The sequence below is a fragment of the Cinclus cinclus genome, chromosome 3 (assembly GCF_963662255.1).
Source record: "Cinclus cinclus chromosome 3, bCinCin1.1, whole genome shotgun sequence".
Classification (NCBI taxonomy): domain Eukaryota; kingdom Metazoa; phylum Chordata; class Aves; order Passeriformes; family Cinclidae; genus Cinclus; species Cinclus cinclus.
In genome coordinates this window covers 51,635,576-51,652,681 of record NC_085048.1, presented here as the reverse complement: position 1 = coordinate 51,652,681, position 17,106 = coordinate 51,635,576, and the positions used below count along the sequence as shown (strand labels likewise).

The following is a 17,106-nucleotide window of genomic DNA, read 5'->3' as shown; positions in this document are numbered from 1 at the left end:
ATGCTTTTGGTGCCCAAGGAGCCAGCATCCCCTCTACTGCTCCCCCTTGCCACCCTGGTGCCTCTTCAGAAAAACAAACCCCAGAAAAAAACAAGAAAAATAAACTTCCTTCTCCTCCACCAAAATACATTTAGAAAGCAATGGGGGGGGGAGGGGGAGGGTTGAAAAACAGTGTTACTTTATTTTAGGGCTTGTATAATAAAGCCAAGGGCTGTGCTGGCAAGTGACATTAAGGGCTATGTGACCAATCCACACAGAGGAGACCTTGTCTTGTTAATCAAGTTGTGAAAAACTACCTTAAATGTTTGACCTTTGTTCTGAACTCCTCAAGGGAGAGAGTCCTTTTTCTCAAGAAAATTAAAGTTACTTTTCTCTCTGAAATATGAAAAAAATACAGAGTTCTGAGTTAAACCAAAAGTAAGGGGGGAAAAGTGTAGGCCTTTACACAATTACAATTTTATCTCCTTGGACTTATATATTGCCTTGTAGTAATCTGTTAGATTTTCACTTACCACATAATAATATCTATGGGTATTCTTCACAGGTAAAACAGTTTTCTTTACATCTTCTACTGAGATACTGTTTCCTGGAGTGGGAGCAGGGGTCTTGCCGTTCAAATAGGCATTGTTTGAAATTTCCTAGCAACCACAATTTCAGTGTTGCATCAAGGTATTTTTTTGTCCTGAAAACTTTCTTTGTAGAAGAGAAAAATCCTGAAAATGAACTGAGTGGAAAGCAAAATTCAGTCACTAACTCAGAAGGATTTTCCTGTAGAATAAGTAATAGAACTGTTTAAACATTGTCTAAAACATTTAGCTTTGCTTGAATTCAATATTGGCAGTTGCATATCTGTAAAAAAAGTCTGCCTCTTCAGACCTTGAAAGTCATTCAACCAGACACTTCATTTTATTTCCCATAATCACTTCCTTTTGCTTCTGGTATTTGAGTATCTAGGGTACAACACTAATTCATGTGTCCTAGATTTATATTGCCACCATGAATGCAGAAAAATATCCCTTTAAAAAAATTATATTGATATAATATTAAAATCGCCACCACTACCGACGTCAGGGCATTAAGAGAACTTCTAAAATTAGTGTTGATTGAGGTGTTGACTGCTCTTAGTTTTATGGGAGTGATGGATGAAAATGCCTTATCACCAAATGATTTTGACACTCATCTATTGTTTCTTCTGGTGAGGAGTCTGATTCTTTGAAAAAATTAGATCATATGTGAAAATATTATTAAGCTTCAAATTTTATATCTCCAAGGATGATGCATGACAGGGAGAAATTCAGTTGCCTGGCCATACATATATCATGCCTCTTAAGCAACTTGGGTTTCCCAGGCATCTGCACAGGAGTGGCAGAGGTGCCACAGGACACACGGGAGACCTAACCCCTCCAAAGTGATAGGTTGGAGCCCAACTTAAGACGGGGCAAACATTTAGACAACTAGAATGATGACTAAGTGATTGTGTTTGCACTTTCATAGCACTTTACAACTTCCAGTAGTAGCAATCCCCAGGATAAAAAAAAAAAAAAAAACAAATCAAAACCAACCACACCTTCTCCCAAAAAAAGAAAATCTCACGTATTTTATGGAAACTATCTGTCAACTATCTGTCAAAATGTTATTTCATTTATAAATCAGGAGAGGTTTGGTTTACTCTTGATTGGAGATCTCAGGATTTCTAGCACCTGCCTGGTGCTCCTCTGCTTATCATTTCTGGTTATGATAAGATGTGTTGCTCATTCCTCTAAGACTTTTACACACTAGTGTCCAAGTATTTGCTGTGAAAAATGATGAAACAGAGAAATAGAGCACAAGTAGAAAGTTCAGTGTTGAGTAAAATTAACTCAGGTTTCTGCAGTGACATCACACAAATGAAGCTTGGATACACAAAGCTTGCAAACAAAACTATACCAATTCCTTCATCTCTTTTCAAACTTGAACAAAACTACAAATTCAGTCCCTCAGGTCCTCAGTTGCCTGATCTCAGGCTATCCACACCCACAGAAGCAGATGACTAATGAGGCTGGTGACTACAAAGCTGGTAAAAGTCCACATATCAGTATTTTCTGATGTTGTATCTTTTGACTAAAAAATGGTTGTGACCTTTTCCTGTTGTAAAGAAGAGATTCCTCGTTTACAATAGCCCTAAGAGTTTGCCAAAATTCATGTCCCCGGCTTATCTCATGACATCCTGGTTGAAGTACCGTCTTTCAAAATAGCTGCAAACATTTTGAAGGTTCTCACTAAGGAGGCAGCAGCATGAGCTGGCACCTCCTGGCAGCTGTTCAGGCAAAAGGTAGTCACAGCCAGGAGACAATTATTCTATTTTGAATATATGCATTCAGCCCTCGGCCACAGTAGCTGGTTTTTCTTCTAGGCAATACCTAATGCCGGATTTCCTCCACTTGCAATCACAGCAAAAGGAGGACAGGCAGCACCGCCTCTCAATTGCCTGTCTCCTTTCTAGGGTAATAATCTTCCCTCAGCAGCCTAAGTGCTTTTTATTTGCATTGCTGAGGGCTAAGGTTTCGAGTCTGCTAATGCTGAGTGACAGAATTGGTTTTTAGTTTTTTCCTTTTAAGAAAAACATTCTAAGAAATTGCATAACCTGCTTTGATCCTCTTGATAACTGGAATTTAAAGTTGTAAACCCACCCATTGAAAAGTTAGTCAAAGCCAACTGCTAACTGTTGAACAAGCAGCCTGACTTGTGTTCTTGTGGTATGTGCCATGATCTACTTTTAAATTATATAAATTACTAAATTACTTTATTCTTCATCCAGGTCTATTCATCATTGAATGCACAATAAAGATAGAAAAGGGCTGAAGTAAAGTTGCATGCACACAGCCACGAGTCCTAACTTTTGCATCTTGGTTATGCCAAGAAAACAGCTTTCCCTTGTTCTGTTTTAAAAAACTGCTTAGATGCCTTCAGCTCTGACCTGTTAGCACAGCTACAACCAAAGTCACCAGAAGCTATTACCCTCTGATGTCTTTCCAACAGCACATGTGAAATACATGTCTTCATCATTAATCTCTTTCTTGGAAAATCTTCATCCTCTCTCAGACAGGTAACATTCCCAACAGCCTAGGAATAAGCAGGCATGAAGGATGAGCTCCTCATGTCCTCTAGGTGATTTGATTCAAACCAAACCAAACCAAACCAAACCAAACCAAACCAAACCAAAAGCCAACACAACAAGCAATAGAGGAGACATCAGCAACTGATGGATCTGGCCTGTTTTTGGAAAGTAAAAATGGGATAAGCACAAACAGGCTGTGCAAATTTATCCCTGGTGTGTATCTAATCAGTGCCTTTTCAAACTGCCATTTTTTTAGAACTAGGCAGAATATTGCATTTCAGGAAATGCATGTTTTGAGGCACATCAATTAGACTGAAGACCTTAGGCAGAACCAAGTCAGTGGGTACCTATTTTTAAGATGACAGATGCCTGGGAGACCTCCTACCAGGCTCTTAGAGGGCAAGTTGATAGTTAACAGCTTACAGCAAAGTAGGGGTGTAACCTGCTCTTTCATGCAAATAAACCCCACTTTTTATCTACCAGCCATTCATGTCCTCTTTTCCCTTGAAAATACGCATTTAAAAGTGAATGATGCCTCATCTGTAAGCTGCTAAATCTGCCAGAACAGCAGCACAGCATTTCTGCCTTTAAGAAAAACACAGTCGTATTGCCCCCCAAACAACACCACTTCAAAGAATATCAAAGTTGATTAACAGTGTAGGGGCTGCAAGCCTTCTTTCTTCTCTTTTGTACATTTTTTTAGGTGAATGACAACCCCATCTTACTTAAGTGCTGGTGACCAGCTGATTGAGACAGGGATGGGTTCCAGGTTTAACACCTGGGAGAAAGGATGATAGAGTGCGCCACTGAGCTGAGGCTGCTTAGGCTTTTGATGATGGGTGAAGTATTTGGCTGTAGTGTAATCCCCTTTTTCTGTGCCTCAGTCTTGCCAGCTGTTATTTTGGCATTCAGACATATAAGACTTTGTCCTCATCCTTATAAACAAAGCTTTCCACACTTTCCACAGAGGGGTTTAGCAGGTCTGATGAAACAATAACAAACCCTTGCCTCAGTGAGAGCTGTCAAATTAGAAGACCAGAACTTGAAAAAACTACCTCCTCTCATCCATATATTTATGGATTAATGATGTCATTGGGTTAACATTTTCACCTTCTAAACCCTTTGGAAAGCTGAACCTAAAAACCTCAATGGTTTTGGGGGCTCTCCAAGATGAACAGATATGCTTGTATCATTAAGCATACCATCAGTGCAGAACCAATTTGCAAGCCTGAAAATCCATGCTACTTTGCTATTTTTCCCTGCCTATTCCAGAGCACGCTGGACAAGATAGGTTTCCTGGCTGAGCAAGGGGAGCAGAAGAGTACAGAGCAGCCAACAGGCTTGTTACCAGGGCAGAAAACAACTCTGAGTCCACAAGTATTCCTCAACGGCAAACAAATACTTCAATAAATCATCCATAAAACGCAGTCAAAAAGGACTCCATTTAATTAGTGATATGTAAAGACTTTTGCATAGAAAAAAGGTTAACAAAGTAATGCATAAAAGACCAACTAGGTACAGTATTTTTAAAACAAATATTTTAAAGTATATTTTGCATAATGTTTAACATTTTCAATGCTTATTGCTTTCTCCACACAGCAGAGAAATCAAGTGCATAATAGTACATGCTGTGTTTTATTTTTATTTTCTTTTTTTTTTTAACATAAAATCTCTAGTTCTTGACTGGTTGTATTAAAATACTTAGGTTATTTTAAGTCACTGTAATAAAAAATGAAAGCAAACCATTTTATGCAGCACTAGTTATCTGGGTATTGACAAAATAATTTACTCACATCCCATTAATACATTCATTTTGGTTTGGAATCAAACCCACATTACAATGTTGGCATGTTAATAGCCAATTTAAAAATCGTCCCTACCATAACTTCATTCATACCCAGAGTGATCATTCTCCCAGAAGTTGATAGTGAAAAGAAGAGGGATCTTGCACTGAATCGGCTAAAAGTAAATGTTCAAATACAGCTAAATAAGTTAAGTTGAATTCTTAGAACACTGAGTCTCTTGTATTGGCATGAATCAACTGTATCCAAGTGTGCACACTTTAAATAGGTGGTTACTTCTGGGTGCATGACAAATTCGCTGTTTGTGCAGATAGGAGCTAGCACCATGTTTAAGCCATAAAAATGGATGCCTCAGGGCTCACAGGCAGTGCTGAAGCGTTCATTAATCCCAGCACTGATAAGATAATTGCTTTTGCCAATGCTATGCTAGACGTCACAATTTGGCAAGTCTGTACAAAGAAAGTGAACTAAGGAAGCAAGAACTAGGCCTGTCAAACTAAAAATTCTTCCTTGGCAATCTTTTGGCTAAAAAAACCTCTCCCCTTCAAGAGCACACTCTGCCTTGGAATAGTATCCTAGTTCTGAAGTTGAATGCAGAATTTTGCCTCCCTCCCATACCATTTCCATACCTGTGCAATGTTACTTGTTTTAGCAGAACACACACACACACACATATATATATTTATTATTTTTTCAATGTCAGGCACTTATGAAACTGGAACTCCTTTTCTAGCCTGGGGAGACCTGGTAGATGCAATCCCTCATGCCTCTGCCAAACAAGGATGCATAGCTGGAGAAACTATTAGTTCTAATGTCTACGTATTTCTACGTATTTTGCAGGAGACGATGTGGTCACACTGTTACAAAAGCCACTGCTGCTCCTTCAAGGTGCCTCCAGCAAGATAGACAGAGAAGAAGAGGAGGAGGAAGAGGAAGAAGAAGGAGAAGAAGGAGAAGAAGAAGGAGAAGAAGAAGAACAAGAAGAGCAAGATGAAAAAGAAGAAGGAGAAGAAGAAAAAGAAGAACAAGAAGAACAAGATGAAAAAGAAGGAGAAGAAGAAAAAGAAGAAGAAGGTGTCTCCTTCCCAGGTCCTCTCCCACATCTGCCGTGACGCACACCGGGTCCCGGAGGCTGTGGGGATGTGCGGGCTCGTGGCTGGGAGCACATGCAGGTGCGCCGAGAGGGACAGAAGGGGGCTGGAGTGGGAAGAGGTGTGTGCGGGGAGACACTTAAAAGGCTCCAACTTCAGTCCCCCAGGGTCGGTAGGGCTTGGTGCCACCCCCGGTGCCCGCCTGCTGAGGGCTGGCAGCGGCGGACACGGCCAGCGGAGGGGTGATGGCGGTGGCCGCAGCCACGGCGGCGGCGGCCGCGCTGGGGGGGAGCATGGGGAAGGTGCCGGTGAAGGAGAGGGGGAAGCTCTGGGCTGCAGCTGTGGCTGCTGCTGCCGCGGCGTGAACGGTGGCCGACAGGGACAGGAGGGAGGTGGAGAGAGGAGGGACACAGGGAGCGATGCTGCCGGCCGAGGGGACTCTGAGGGCGGCGTCGGCGTGGGCGAAGGTGGCCGTGAGCAGGGCGGAGCCGTGCGGGGGCACGTCCGAGGAGAGTCTGCATGGGGCGGCATCGGAGGCGTGGAGTCCGTTCGGCTGCAGCAGAGCGGCCGGGAGGTGGTGGAAGGCGGCTGCCCAGTGGTGAGGGTGCAAGGGGTGGTGGTGGTGGGCCATGGAGGAGGTCATGGCAGCAGCTTCCCTCTGAGAGGCACAGGTGCTCAGGTGAGACACGAGTCTGACGCGCAGGGGGTCGGATGTGTCCAGACCTTCCACCGAAGTCAGGTACCTCGCGACTTCTGTCAAGCACTCCCGGAAGCCGATGCTCATGAAATCCATGGCCAGGGAATGAGCGTCAAAATAACCTGTAAGGGGAGGGCAAAATATGTGTTCAATGTGGAGCTGCCAGCCCAGTCCTGGCTCAGTCCGCATCTCCCGTTTGCCATTCATGGGTTAAGATACGCAACAGGAGATATCTGTTCTCTGGTCTGTAAACGATCTCTGTCACCATCCCTGTAATGTAATAGGCTGCAGTTGTTCACGCAGACAATATACAAATGAAAAGAAGTAAGTCCATAAGACACTTTAAAAGATACACGATGCCTCTCCTGAAATTCCTTAGCAAGCTGCTGCAGTGCAGTGTTGATTCTGTATGTGTGAATGAGATTCTTATCCACACAAAGAAACAGGCTGGAGATCAGAGAGCTTGCATGTACTACCCTGCCTTTTCTTCCCTACACTGGCATTCATCCTAACGCTTTCAAACTATTTCTTGACATGGTGAGTTGTTGTAGCTGCTGCTGGGGTCCCATCTACTTCACAAAGCCGTTAAGACAATATGACATACGATGTTGCTTAACTACAAACAAAAAACATCTTGTGATGACTCTGCACACACACAATAAAAAGCTTTACTGAGAAAACGTTTTATGTAATGCCATTGCTAATTTGGAGATGGAAGACTGACAGTCATATGGCCCATGAGGTATTTCAACAAACAGCAACTGGAGCTCCACAGGCTTGGGACAAAAAAGCATTTGAAAAAAAAAGTATTATTAAATGCACATGAAAAGATACTCCCTTTCTAAAAGGGTTGAGCATAAAAATCTTGTGTTTAAGTCGCAACTCTTCAACCACAAAAACCGATTGCAGTTTTTGGAATTTTCCTATTTTAATTTAAATGCTGTCTCCTTGGGGCAGTACTATCCTATCCACTCCCAAGTTAGCATGGTGTTTTCCCTCTCACTTTCAATGAAAATTTTTAAGTATGCATAACTGTGATGTGTGTCAGTATAGAAAGATCAAGTGCCCCTCTAATGGTGGAATGTGGCAGCAATGTCTTGTACTCTGTCATGAAATAATTTCTGCCTCTGTGAAAAATGCTAGGACTTTAGATGGCTTTTGCCACTTGAATAAATTTTCAAGCTAGTGTTTCAGCCGCTGGATACCCACGTTATAGAATTAACTCAGGCATGTTTATTGATGTGTCTCCAAATCCACTGCTCACTACACACTCCATCTTGCCAAATCGCGATAGCACTTTTGCTGCAGGCCTACTTGCTCATCTGAACCTGAGAGAAACTCTGGCTTGGCCAGCAGATCAACAAGCTTGAGGAGTTGAGGACTTCTGGCCACAAACACTGACTCCTCACAGCTTTCTTCCTGCCACGTCCACTGCGATCAAAGGTTTGAGAGAACTCCTGAGAAACAAAGGCCACGCGTGCCAGCAGCGGTGAGATAGCAGGGTACCTTCTCGGGTGCCAGTCAGCCTGGCGTGGGGACTGCTTCTGTGCCGGAGGCTCCAGGACCTCCGGCAGCTTCAGAGGGGCTGACGCACAGCCAAAACCACTTCCCAGCTCTGGCCACGAGTCAGCCAGCCTGGAAGTCCTGAGAGCACTCGGCTCAAGCCAGAGCTTCCCAGCCTCCCTCCCTCTGGACTGGAAGAGATATGGGGGATGTGGTTGTCACCAGCTTCCCCTGAATTTGAGCTGTTGGCTCTGTGACAAGCCATCCCAAAGCCCTGGTGATCCTGGCTCCCTTTCAGTTCTCCTATGGTGGCTGAGACATGAAAACAGAGGGCAAATGAGAGCTGGGATTCCCAGGCTCCATTATATTTTGATGGTTATCTTTTCCCAGTTTCCCCTTCACTGGCTTCCCCCTTCTGAGAGAGAGACTTAAAAATGTTGTTTCTCATTTCTGTTCCAACCCAAGAACATCCTCCACCATGTACACATGCCAGTGTTTTGTAGTGAACAGGAACTCCTGGTTTTACCTCAACTGTCCTGGTAACTCACCTGTGCTGCACACAGTCCACAGGTCACTTGAGCTACATGAACTGACCCAGGTGTCACTCACTCAAGATAAATTTGTAGTGAAGCTGCAATAAAACCACACTGAGTTCTCTGCAAGCAACTCACTGTTGACAAATCACTCCTCAAATCACTGTGCTTGCTTGCACCATCAGCAAAAAAGCCCTGGCCTTAGGCCAAAATAATAACTCAATGTGAACAGGAGACCACTGTCCACACCTGCATCAAGGCAGCAGAAATGCCGAGTCTGCACAGGACCTCAGAGGCATTTGCCTGCCTGCCCAGGCAGCTCTGAAAAGCAGAGAAGGGGCAGAAGCCGTATTGATGTTTTTTTTCCACTGTGCCCAACTAGGGATCAGTGTGCTGAGCAGTGGCCAACCCCACCCCTATCACGACTTGCCAAGTCCCATCCATTTCCCATCATGGATGTCCTCCTTTCTGTGTGAGGAAGAGGACAGTCCTTAATGCAGGGAGTTTATGGGTATCAGGACCCATTTCTCCTTTCTGCAGTAATAAGTGATTGCCCCTGGTAAAAATGATTAAACTCTGTTTTTTTTGCTGATACAGAAAAAGCCCCTCTGTCTCACAAGATGAATTATGAAATGGGAGCAACTATACTTGCAAATAAAACAAATCTACTTTAAAAATAAGGAATTATATTTAAAACTGTTAGTAAAATTGCAAAGTAGAATGTTAAGCGAGCAGGAACTGCAGGCTTAAACTTTGCCCAGTACTAATTCTCAAACCTCTTTTTCCTTACAGTTTCTTAATCTGTGCAGTGAGATTACTCTTATCTCTAGGACAAAAGGAGCAGATAAAGTTGTAGTATTTGTGAAGCGATGGGGTATTATTATGATGGGCCACCCACTCTGGGTCATGGTGTGAAAGGCAATTGCAGAAATACGCCTGCATTGCCTCTCCCTGCACCACAACACTTGATTCTTACCCTCACTGCCAGAGCTGTGGCAGTGTCAGCTGGGGCAGGAGAGACATGGCAGCAGAGACCAACCAAGGAAGAGAGCAGACTGCAAGACCTGGGACTCCTAACAACATCCAGTTTGTCCAACTCCACCAACATCTCTCTCTGTCCCGCAGCTCCTGTCCCAGGCACTTCATCCCCTGCCTCACTCAGCCACCTGACCTGACCCATTTATAAAAAAATCCCCTGCATACTTTTTTTGGGCGGGGAAGCAGGGGAAGGAAACTTCCTGATAAATGAGGTCTCCATTTGGGTTCACCTCCTGGCCGTCCCGCTACCAGTGCAAATATCGGAGGGGGAGCAGCATGATGTGGGGGTCAGCCTGGGATAGCTGAGCTGCATGTCGCGTGGGGAGGATGAAGTGAAACAGCCACCACTTCCCTCAGCAGCCGAGCACTGTGTGCTTCATGGACCCAGGGAGACAGAGCTTGTGCAACACAACAACCACACATTCCGAGAAGGCACCATCACTTGGACATACAGAGGATCCGAATCACCTGAATACAAACTGCACAACCATAATCAGTTTTGGTGTTTCATAACTTTCAGGAGCAAAGCTTTAGCAACTACAGTGCTTTCTCTGTAGATGTTTTACATATAAACATTAATTTTCTTTTTAAATTTTGTACATTTTCTGAGGAATCAAATGCATGCCTGTTACCTGATGGGCAATAAATTTCCTTTCATCTCTTATCAAACAAGTTACCCATAAATATTAACCTTAAATGGACTCCTGTAAAAAACTCCTTAACAAAAAGGTATGTCAGCTTGGTGTTAATTTTCATAAGTAACAAAACATCAGCCTTTAACATCTTTTCCTATAGCCATCTGCTGTTAGGCATGCACTGATTCTAAGCTGATTTTTTTAATTGCTGCAAGGTACGGAGAGGAGCATAATTCAGTCATGTGCTAAAAACTTTGATTAAAAAAATTTAAGAGAGAGAAAGCAGCAGTTTCTTTGCCAGACTTTACCTATACGGCATAGTGGGTGAGTGAAGAATCAGCTGGTTTCCATTACAATTCGAAGCATGATCATGGTTGACGGCATGGGACGCAGGACCATGCTTATGGAATGCTAGCAAGTTTTTTGCTCCAAATAAGTTCCAAAACCATGACTATACAGAACACCTCGTGGGTGGCTGAAACCATTTGTCCTCCAGCCTTGGGGCTGTCAGCTTGCACAAGTGAGGTATGCTCGACTCCCATCGCTGGGCTGATCTAATGGGTCAGCCAGTGCAGCCACTGTGTCATGCCAGCACCCATTAACAGGGAGCCACGCCAGCCTCTGATACACAAATATAGCATAGAAATGCAAGTGCAGAGAGCATTGCCTGCCCATCTGCTTTATCAGATACCTGAAGCCACACAGAGCAAGTCTGGGTTTTGTTCTGGTGAATGAGATGGTCTAACCTGGAACTGAAAAGTCATTCCAGAACAAAGGAAATATTTAAACAAATTGAAGTTCTCCTCCCTTCACTTCCTTTGGTATAGCAGCTCAATAATGAGGTTTAGCATCAGGTTTTTTGCTACACAATTGTTGCCACAAACCTCCTGTTTATGTTTGGTGTTTGTGTATTTGTTTTGTCTCCCTGTGCAGATTTCAGTGCTCTTTGGAAACCCCAAACAAATCTCTGACTGGGCTGCCTGTGAATGAAGCCTTTACTCCCACAGTGTTATGAAAGCAAACACAAGCCCAGGGTCAAGTGCTTCTTTTGTCCCAGTAGCTCTTTCCCACGAGTTCAATCCTGCCATTAGCATTGATTTCCACTCCTTTAATCTGGAAACGCCTATCACAGCTCCTCAAAGCACTTTTTTAAAATGAGATTTCCCCAAATATTAGAAGGAAAAAGAAAAAAAACGTTGGCTCCTTACCTTTCCCTCCTGTTGCCTGCAGCATCTTCAGATGATCCACTGTCATTTGCAGTATTTCCGCTTTTTCTAATTTGGCAGATCCCTTTGAGATAAGAAACACATATAAGTAAAGGCTTACGAGTACTAGAAACTTTAATTTGATATACTTTCCACTGAGCTCAGCCTTATGGTTTCAATTTCCCCTATCATTAGGACATTCTCAGCTTAATTCTTTCGTGAGCATCTGCTTCCCAGACTTTGTCTAAGGACTAATACCGTCTCCCTAATTTCCCTTTATTAGGGCTATATCTCAGCACAGCTCTGGCCTTGAAGGTAGTGTAGAGATGACATCTTCACGAAATGAGACAAATATGTAACTTTCTGGACTTCCTTTTTAACAACAAACACAAGTGGAGAGCTGGCAGGAGGGATCTGTGTGGCCACAGAGTAAGACCCTGCTGCAAGGTTATTTTTTGTGCTATTACCGGTAGGTGTCCCTGCGGACACACACCCAGCGCTGTCCCTCTCTTCACGGCCTGTTCATTTCAAACGTGTCATTTGGTTGTTGAATATTCCATTCTCATTTTTTGACTGAAGAAACTGCCACGCAGTCCACAGTATTTTAAGCTAGCTAGAGGCCTACTTTGCAAGGACTAAACACTGTGAAAGAGTGTAGCTCCTCTGTCAGTAAAAATCCTTTCTGACACTGAGAGTGCTTCACAGAGCTAGAAGAGACACTGGAAAAGTACACAATACAACTCGAAAGATATTATTAGTATATCAATGTATATAAATAAAACCATTTTGCTTGGTAGCATTCCCTTTGGTATCTGGAGCACACCCAGATAAGACAAATGTTATTCCAGGGCAAGAGATCATCCCTTGCCATCAGTTAAAATCAGGGCTGTGCAAGCTGCAGCCATCAGCAGATCACATCCTGCGAGCCATTTTTTTTTCTCTTAGTTGTCATCTGGGCCACCTCACCTAGGTTGCACATTTTTGAGTTGGGCAAAGCTTACACAGTGCTGTGCAGCCCCGCTCCAGAGCACTCATCTCTGCCACACTCAGGAGCAGCACTGTGGCTCGGGGAGGGAGGGAGGGAGGCGGAAGTGAAACTAAACCTCCAACTTGGAAACTCCAGTGAGCTGAATGTCAAGGAGCTGGGAAAGGACAGATGACTTTGTCCTTGGCATATTTCAGGAAAACGGGGGGACTTTCTGATTCAAATACAGCACATGCTCATTTTTATGGCAATGCATTTTTTTTTCACACTGCTTATTGCCTTCAATGCTTTCCTCGTACCAAGGTTGATGCGCATGTGAACTTTTGGTCAGAATTCCTCATTTTACATGCAAGTACATCCTGTAGTTTTCTCAGACTTCATCTTTTCCATAGACACAGGACAAGCCGTCTCTTAGAGTGACTAATAGCTAAAAACTGCATGGTGCTGGGTAATTTCCAAGGGCTCTGTAGGACTTGTTTTATAATGTTTGTGGTTTTCAAGAAATAAACAATAAAATGGGACAAACAAGTGTTGTCTCTTGCCCCTGTTTATCTAGCTGAAAATATCCCTGTCACTGTTTTGCCAGACCCAATGCAAGGGCACAGTGACAACTACCAGTTACTAAAAACCATACTGCAGGTGACACAAGCGATGCTCTCAACCAATACTTCAAATATATATTTTTTTAAGCCGGCTTTTGCTCAGGCCAGGGATGAAATGGCCTAACATGGTGTGGTGCTTGCCACGTAGTTACCACTTACATTCAGCACCTCCCAATCCTGCTCTCAGATTTTACTTTCTGGGGTTTTTTATTTTACTGTTACAAGGAAGTTGGGTTATTTATTTTCAGATTTTTCATTTTTATTGAAACATAGTGTCAGTTCCATATATCCATAGATCTTCAGACACTTCTAGCAAAACAGGAACAAGGCTGAATATTGAATCAAAGCCCAAAAAATTAATTTGAATGGAAAAATCAAAATGCCTTTTTTAATTTTTTTTTTACAAAACATTGCATTCAAAGCTCTTGGTCTGTACTTTCATGAACAAGTAGTTGAGCCAAAGTTAACTGGATCCTTCCAGACTTCCTACCAAATACTTCCTCAGTGAAAGTCTGAATATATCACTGACTTCACTAGCTCACACAACATGGGCCTATTCCACCTCCTAATGCACTGGTTCTAAAGAGTCATCTTAAAATATGAACAATCCACACTGTCTGCTCCCTTTTCAGGAAACTGGACTGATTAGCTTGCAAAGGAAAGTATAGATTTGAAAAAAAAAAATGTCTCTTAAAGTAGCGGCAAAGTAAATTATATTTAAAGATTTAGACAGAAGGCTAATTTACATACAGGTCTGGGGAGTTGTGTTGGCTTTGTGTATTTTTATTTTTTATTTAATATGGAGTAAAGCACATTTTAAACAAAACCACTACTGGAATTCATGGAAAGAACAGAGGCAACATGAACACAGTTACCCTTAAGGGAAAAACAAGGCAAAGAATGGAAATGTTTTTCAGCCTTATAATGAATTATGTTTCTAATAGTTTTGCCACAACAAAGCATTTTATTGAAATGCCTGCTTTGTGCCAGATCAGGACACATACAGTATTATTTTAATGAGATTTACAAGAGAACTAACATTGCCAGATGAGATACAGAATTTATTTAAAAAAAAATAAGCTTACTTGTTTTTCAAAAGCAGTTGGCACAAGCCGCCTCAGCTCTGATAAACTGTTATTTATACGATCACGGCGCCTTTTCTCTATAATCTATTCCCAAAAAAACAAAACACATTAAGTTTATAAAAATGAAGGGCAAAATCACAGCACACATGCAAACTGTCAGATGCAAAAATAATTAAATTAAACATACCCCTCTTCTTTTCTTTCTGGCCATGATCTGAGATGTTGTTGTTGGGGAATTTGATCGAATGACAGAACTATTACTTTGCCTGCAGAACAATAAAAGTTTGTCAGGTGCTGCACAACTTAACACTGCTCTTTGAAGGCACCTTAGGTCACCACATTACGTATGCATAGCCCATCTCATGACATTCTCAGTGCTTTTAAGATGTGCTTTGCATTGCACGGTGTTTTTGAATGCAGCGACACATTTCAGTTTTGACTGCCCCAGCATACATTTTGAAATTGACAGCATGTTCTGTTGGAAATAAAGTCCTTTTCTGGAGACAGTTCACTGTCCAGCACGGATTTCATTTTCTTTGCATATAAAGTCCTGCCTACCAAGTACAGGCTGAAGAACCAGGCCCAAATCCACATGAACTATCTTGATATCGCAACAGCAGTGGTAAGTGGACATACCCAATGACACATCCCCTGCCAAACCTGCAGGGTTTTGACATTGCTTCCCATTGCTACACAGTCAGTAGATGCTCAAGTACGATGCCAGGTGCCCAACATGGCCCTGTTGCATTGTCCAGTAGCAGGAGCAGAATTCAAAATCTGCTTTTAAAACTATACTACCCATGAGGACGAAGTTGCTTTTATTTCATCATAAGCACACGAAAAAAAAATCAGCATACATTAATACTCATTTATAAGCCACTGACGAGGACGAGATGGGGCTCTGGTGCATGAACCTCTTAATTGTCAGGAGCAGCTCTGAAGCCCCTCGGCGTCCCCGAAGCGCGCTCAGCCCGACCCTCCCTGGGCGAACACCACTGCTCGCCCTCGGCTCGCACGGCGGGTTTGCCGAAGTTCAGATGCTGAGGATCCCTGCTTACTTTCCACGGCTCATTTCCCACTGGCGCCGGTTGCCTTAGGCTGCTCCGCCGATCAGGAGCGATTTTGGAAAAGGTCTGATTGCAAATGGCAAATTAAGCGGAGCTAATGAACCGCAGCCCGGTGGTTCACAAAAGCTGCCGGAGTGCTGCGCGTCATTTCGAGGCACGGGCAGTCCAAGCCCGATGCCTCCAAGTCCGAGCGGGAATAATTTTTGGTGGGCTACGAACGAGATGCCAGCTGACCCGGAGGGGGACATAACACCTCTGCCCTCGGGGGGCCGCCCCCTCTCCCACCACCATCCCAAGGAGGTGTCCGGGTCTCCCCCTCGTCCTGCCCCAGCTCGGGGCGCACCCCGGATGGAGACGGCGGCCCCGGGGGGCGCCCCACTTACCCCGAGTAGTTGTTCTCGCTCCCCACGTCTATAGTCTCGTCCATATCACTGTCTGAGGTAGTTTCCTCGCAAGGTCGCTTCATCGTGTGCACAGCGCGGGGGGCAAAGATAAATAAATCCGGAGGGGTGGGGGGCGGGGGGGGGCGCGCTGCGGGCACGGCACGGCTCGGCACAGCACGCCTCCGCACCGCCAGCGGAGCAAACCCTCTCTGAGGCGCTTTCCCACGCCGCGGCACAGCCTCAAGCCCGACGGCCCGCCCCCGGCAAGGCCCGCCCTGCCGAGGGTGACGGGCGGGGGCCGCCCACCGCCGGGGCGCGGAGCCGTGCGGAGGAGCGGGCGGCTGCCCGGCGGGGGCCGCGCCGCCCTCGGCTCACGGCAGGCGGGGAGCCGGGCCGGCACGGGGCCGCGGAGAGAGGGAGGGAGGGAGGGGGTTCCGAGCATCCTCAGAGCTCGCCCTGCTTGGAGAAGGAGCGGCACTGGGTTCCCAGCCCTCCGGTGGTGCCGGACGAAGAGGGGTGGCCGGCGTCGCTCCGCTGGCTATCTCTCACTGGGCATTTGGGAAGATCTTGCTTCCCCCCTGCCCCTAATACACGACCAGGATCAGCTGCCCAGTGCTCCAGAGCCTCGGGCCGTGGCCAGCAGCCCCGGTCTCCTCTCTTGCGGCGCCGCGAGTTGTGTTATCGGGCACACGAGCGCGCGTTGGAGAGTTGTGTGAATCCCGGGAAATGTATAAGTGTATAAATCCCTCCCGGCCGGGCGCGCGTCCCCGGCTGCCCCTTCGCTCTGGACTCCGCGGGCGCGCCGAGGGCTAGCGGGCGCTTGCGGGGCTCGGAGCCAAGCACGGCGATAATCCCTGCCTAGGAACGACTTGGGAGGAAGTTTAGCGTCTCGCTTACCGGAGAATCTGTAGCAGGCGGGTTTTATTTTGCTTTTGTTTGCGATTTCCCCACCCCGTTTGCTTGTATTTTCAAATTCCAGGTTCCTGACAAAATACATTCGGAGTGGTATGTTCTCTGCAGAAATTTAATCTTTCAGCTGTGGTGCCTGTCCCCGTCCGCCTGTTTCCCCCCCTCCATCCCCTTTGCCACCTTCCTAGGAACGTTTTTCTCCCGCCTCTGCTGCCGGACGCCGGCCGAGAGGGGCCGGGATGGGGCGGGGAGGGTTCGGCACCAGTTTGGACGCCGTCGCCTTATCCTGGCTCTCGGCGGCACACGGAGCCGCTGTCGCTCAGCAGCCCGGAGCACTTGAAGGCTAGCGGCGAGGGGGCTGCCCTTGCTACGACTCGGTGCCTTGTCGGGACAGGGGCAGCCCCCTCTCCCCCCCGCCTGGCCGCCCGGGGCCGCGGCTGCCCGACCCGGGCTCCGGGGAGCAGCACCTGCCGG

General features: G+C 45.4%; 1 protein-coding gene across 1 annotated transcript; it reads right to left on the bottom strand.

Moving 5' to 3' along the window:
* Window positions 1-6,129: 6,129 nt before the first annotated feature.
* HEY2 (hes related family bHLH transcription factor with YRPW motif 2) lies at window positions 6,130-15,806 on the bottom strand. Its single transcript, XM_062488780.1, has 5 exons — window positions 15,724-15,806; window positions 14,461-14,539; window positions 14,274-14,357; window positions 11,605-11,686; window positions 6,130-6,809 (listed from the first exon to the last, which is right to left on the bottom strand). The coding sequence occupies exons 1-5, from the start codon at window positions 15,804-15,806 to the stop codon at window positions 6,130-6,132; spliced, it is 1,008 nt and encodes a 335-aa protein (XP_062344764.1).
* Between the last annotated feature and the right edge of the window lie 1,300 nt (window positions 15,807-17,106).

Excerpts from the sequence above, each read along its gene's own strand:
- HEY2 (XM_062488780.1), bottom strand. The coding sequence starts at position 15,806 with ATGAAGCGACCTTGCGAGGAAACTACCTCAGACAGTGATATGGACGAG. Across the intron at positions 14,540-15,723 it reads AGCGAGAACAACTACTCGGG|GCAAAGTAATAGTTCTGTCA; the intron begins GTAAGTGGGGCG and ends ATTGTTCTGCAG. Across the intron at positions 14,358-14,460 it reads CCAGAAAGAAAAGAAGAGGG|ATTATAGAGAAAAGGCGCCG; the intron begins GTATGTTTAATT and ends TTTTGGGAATAG.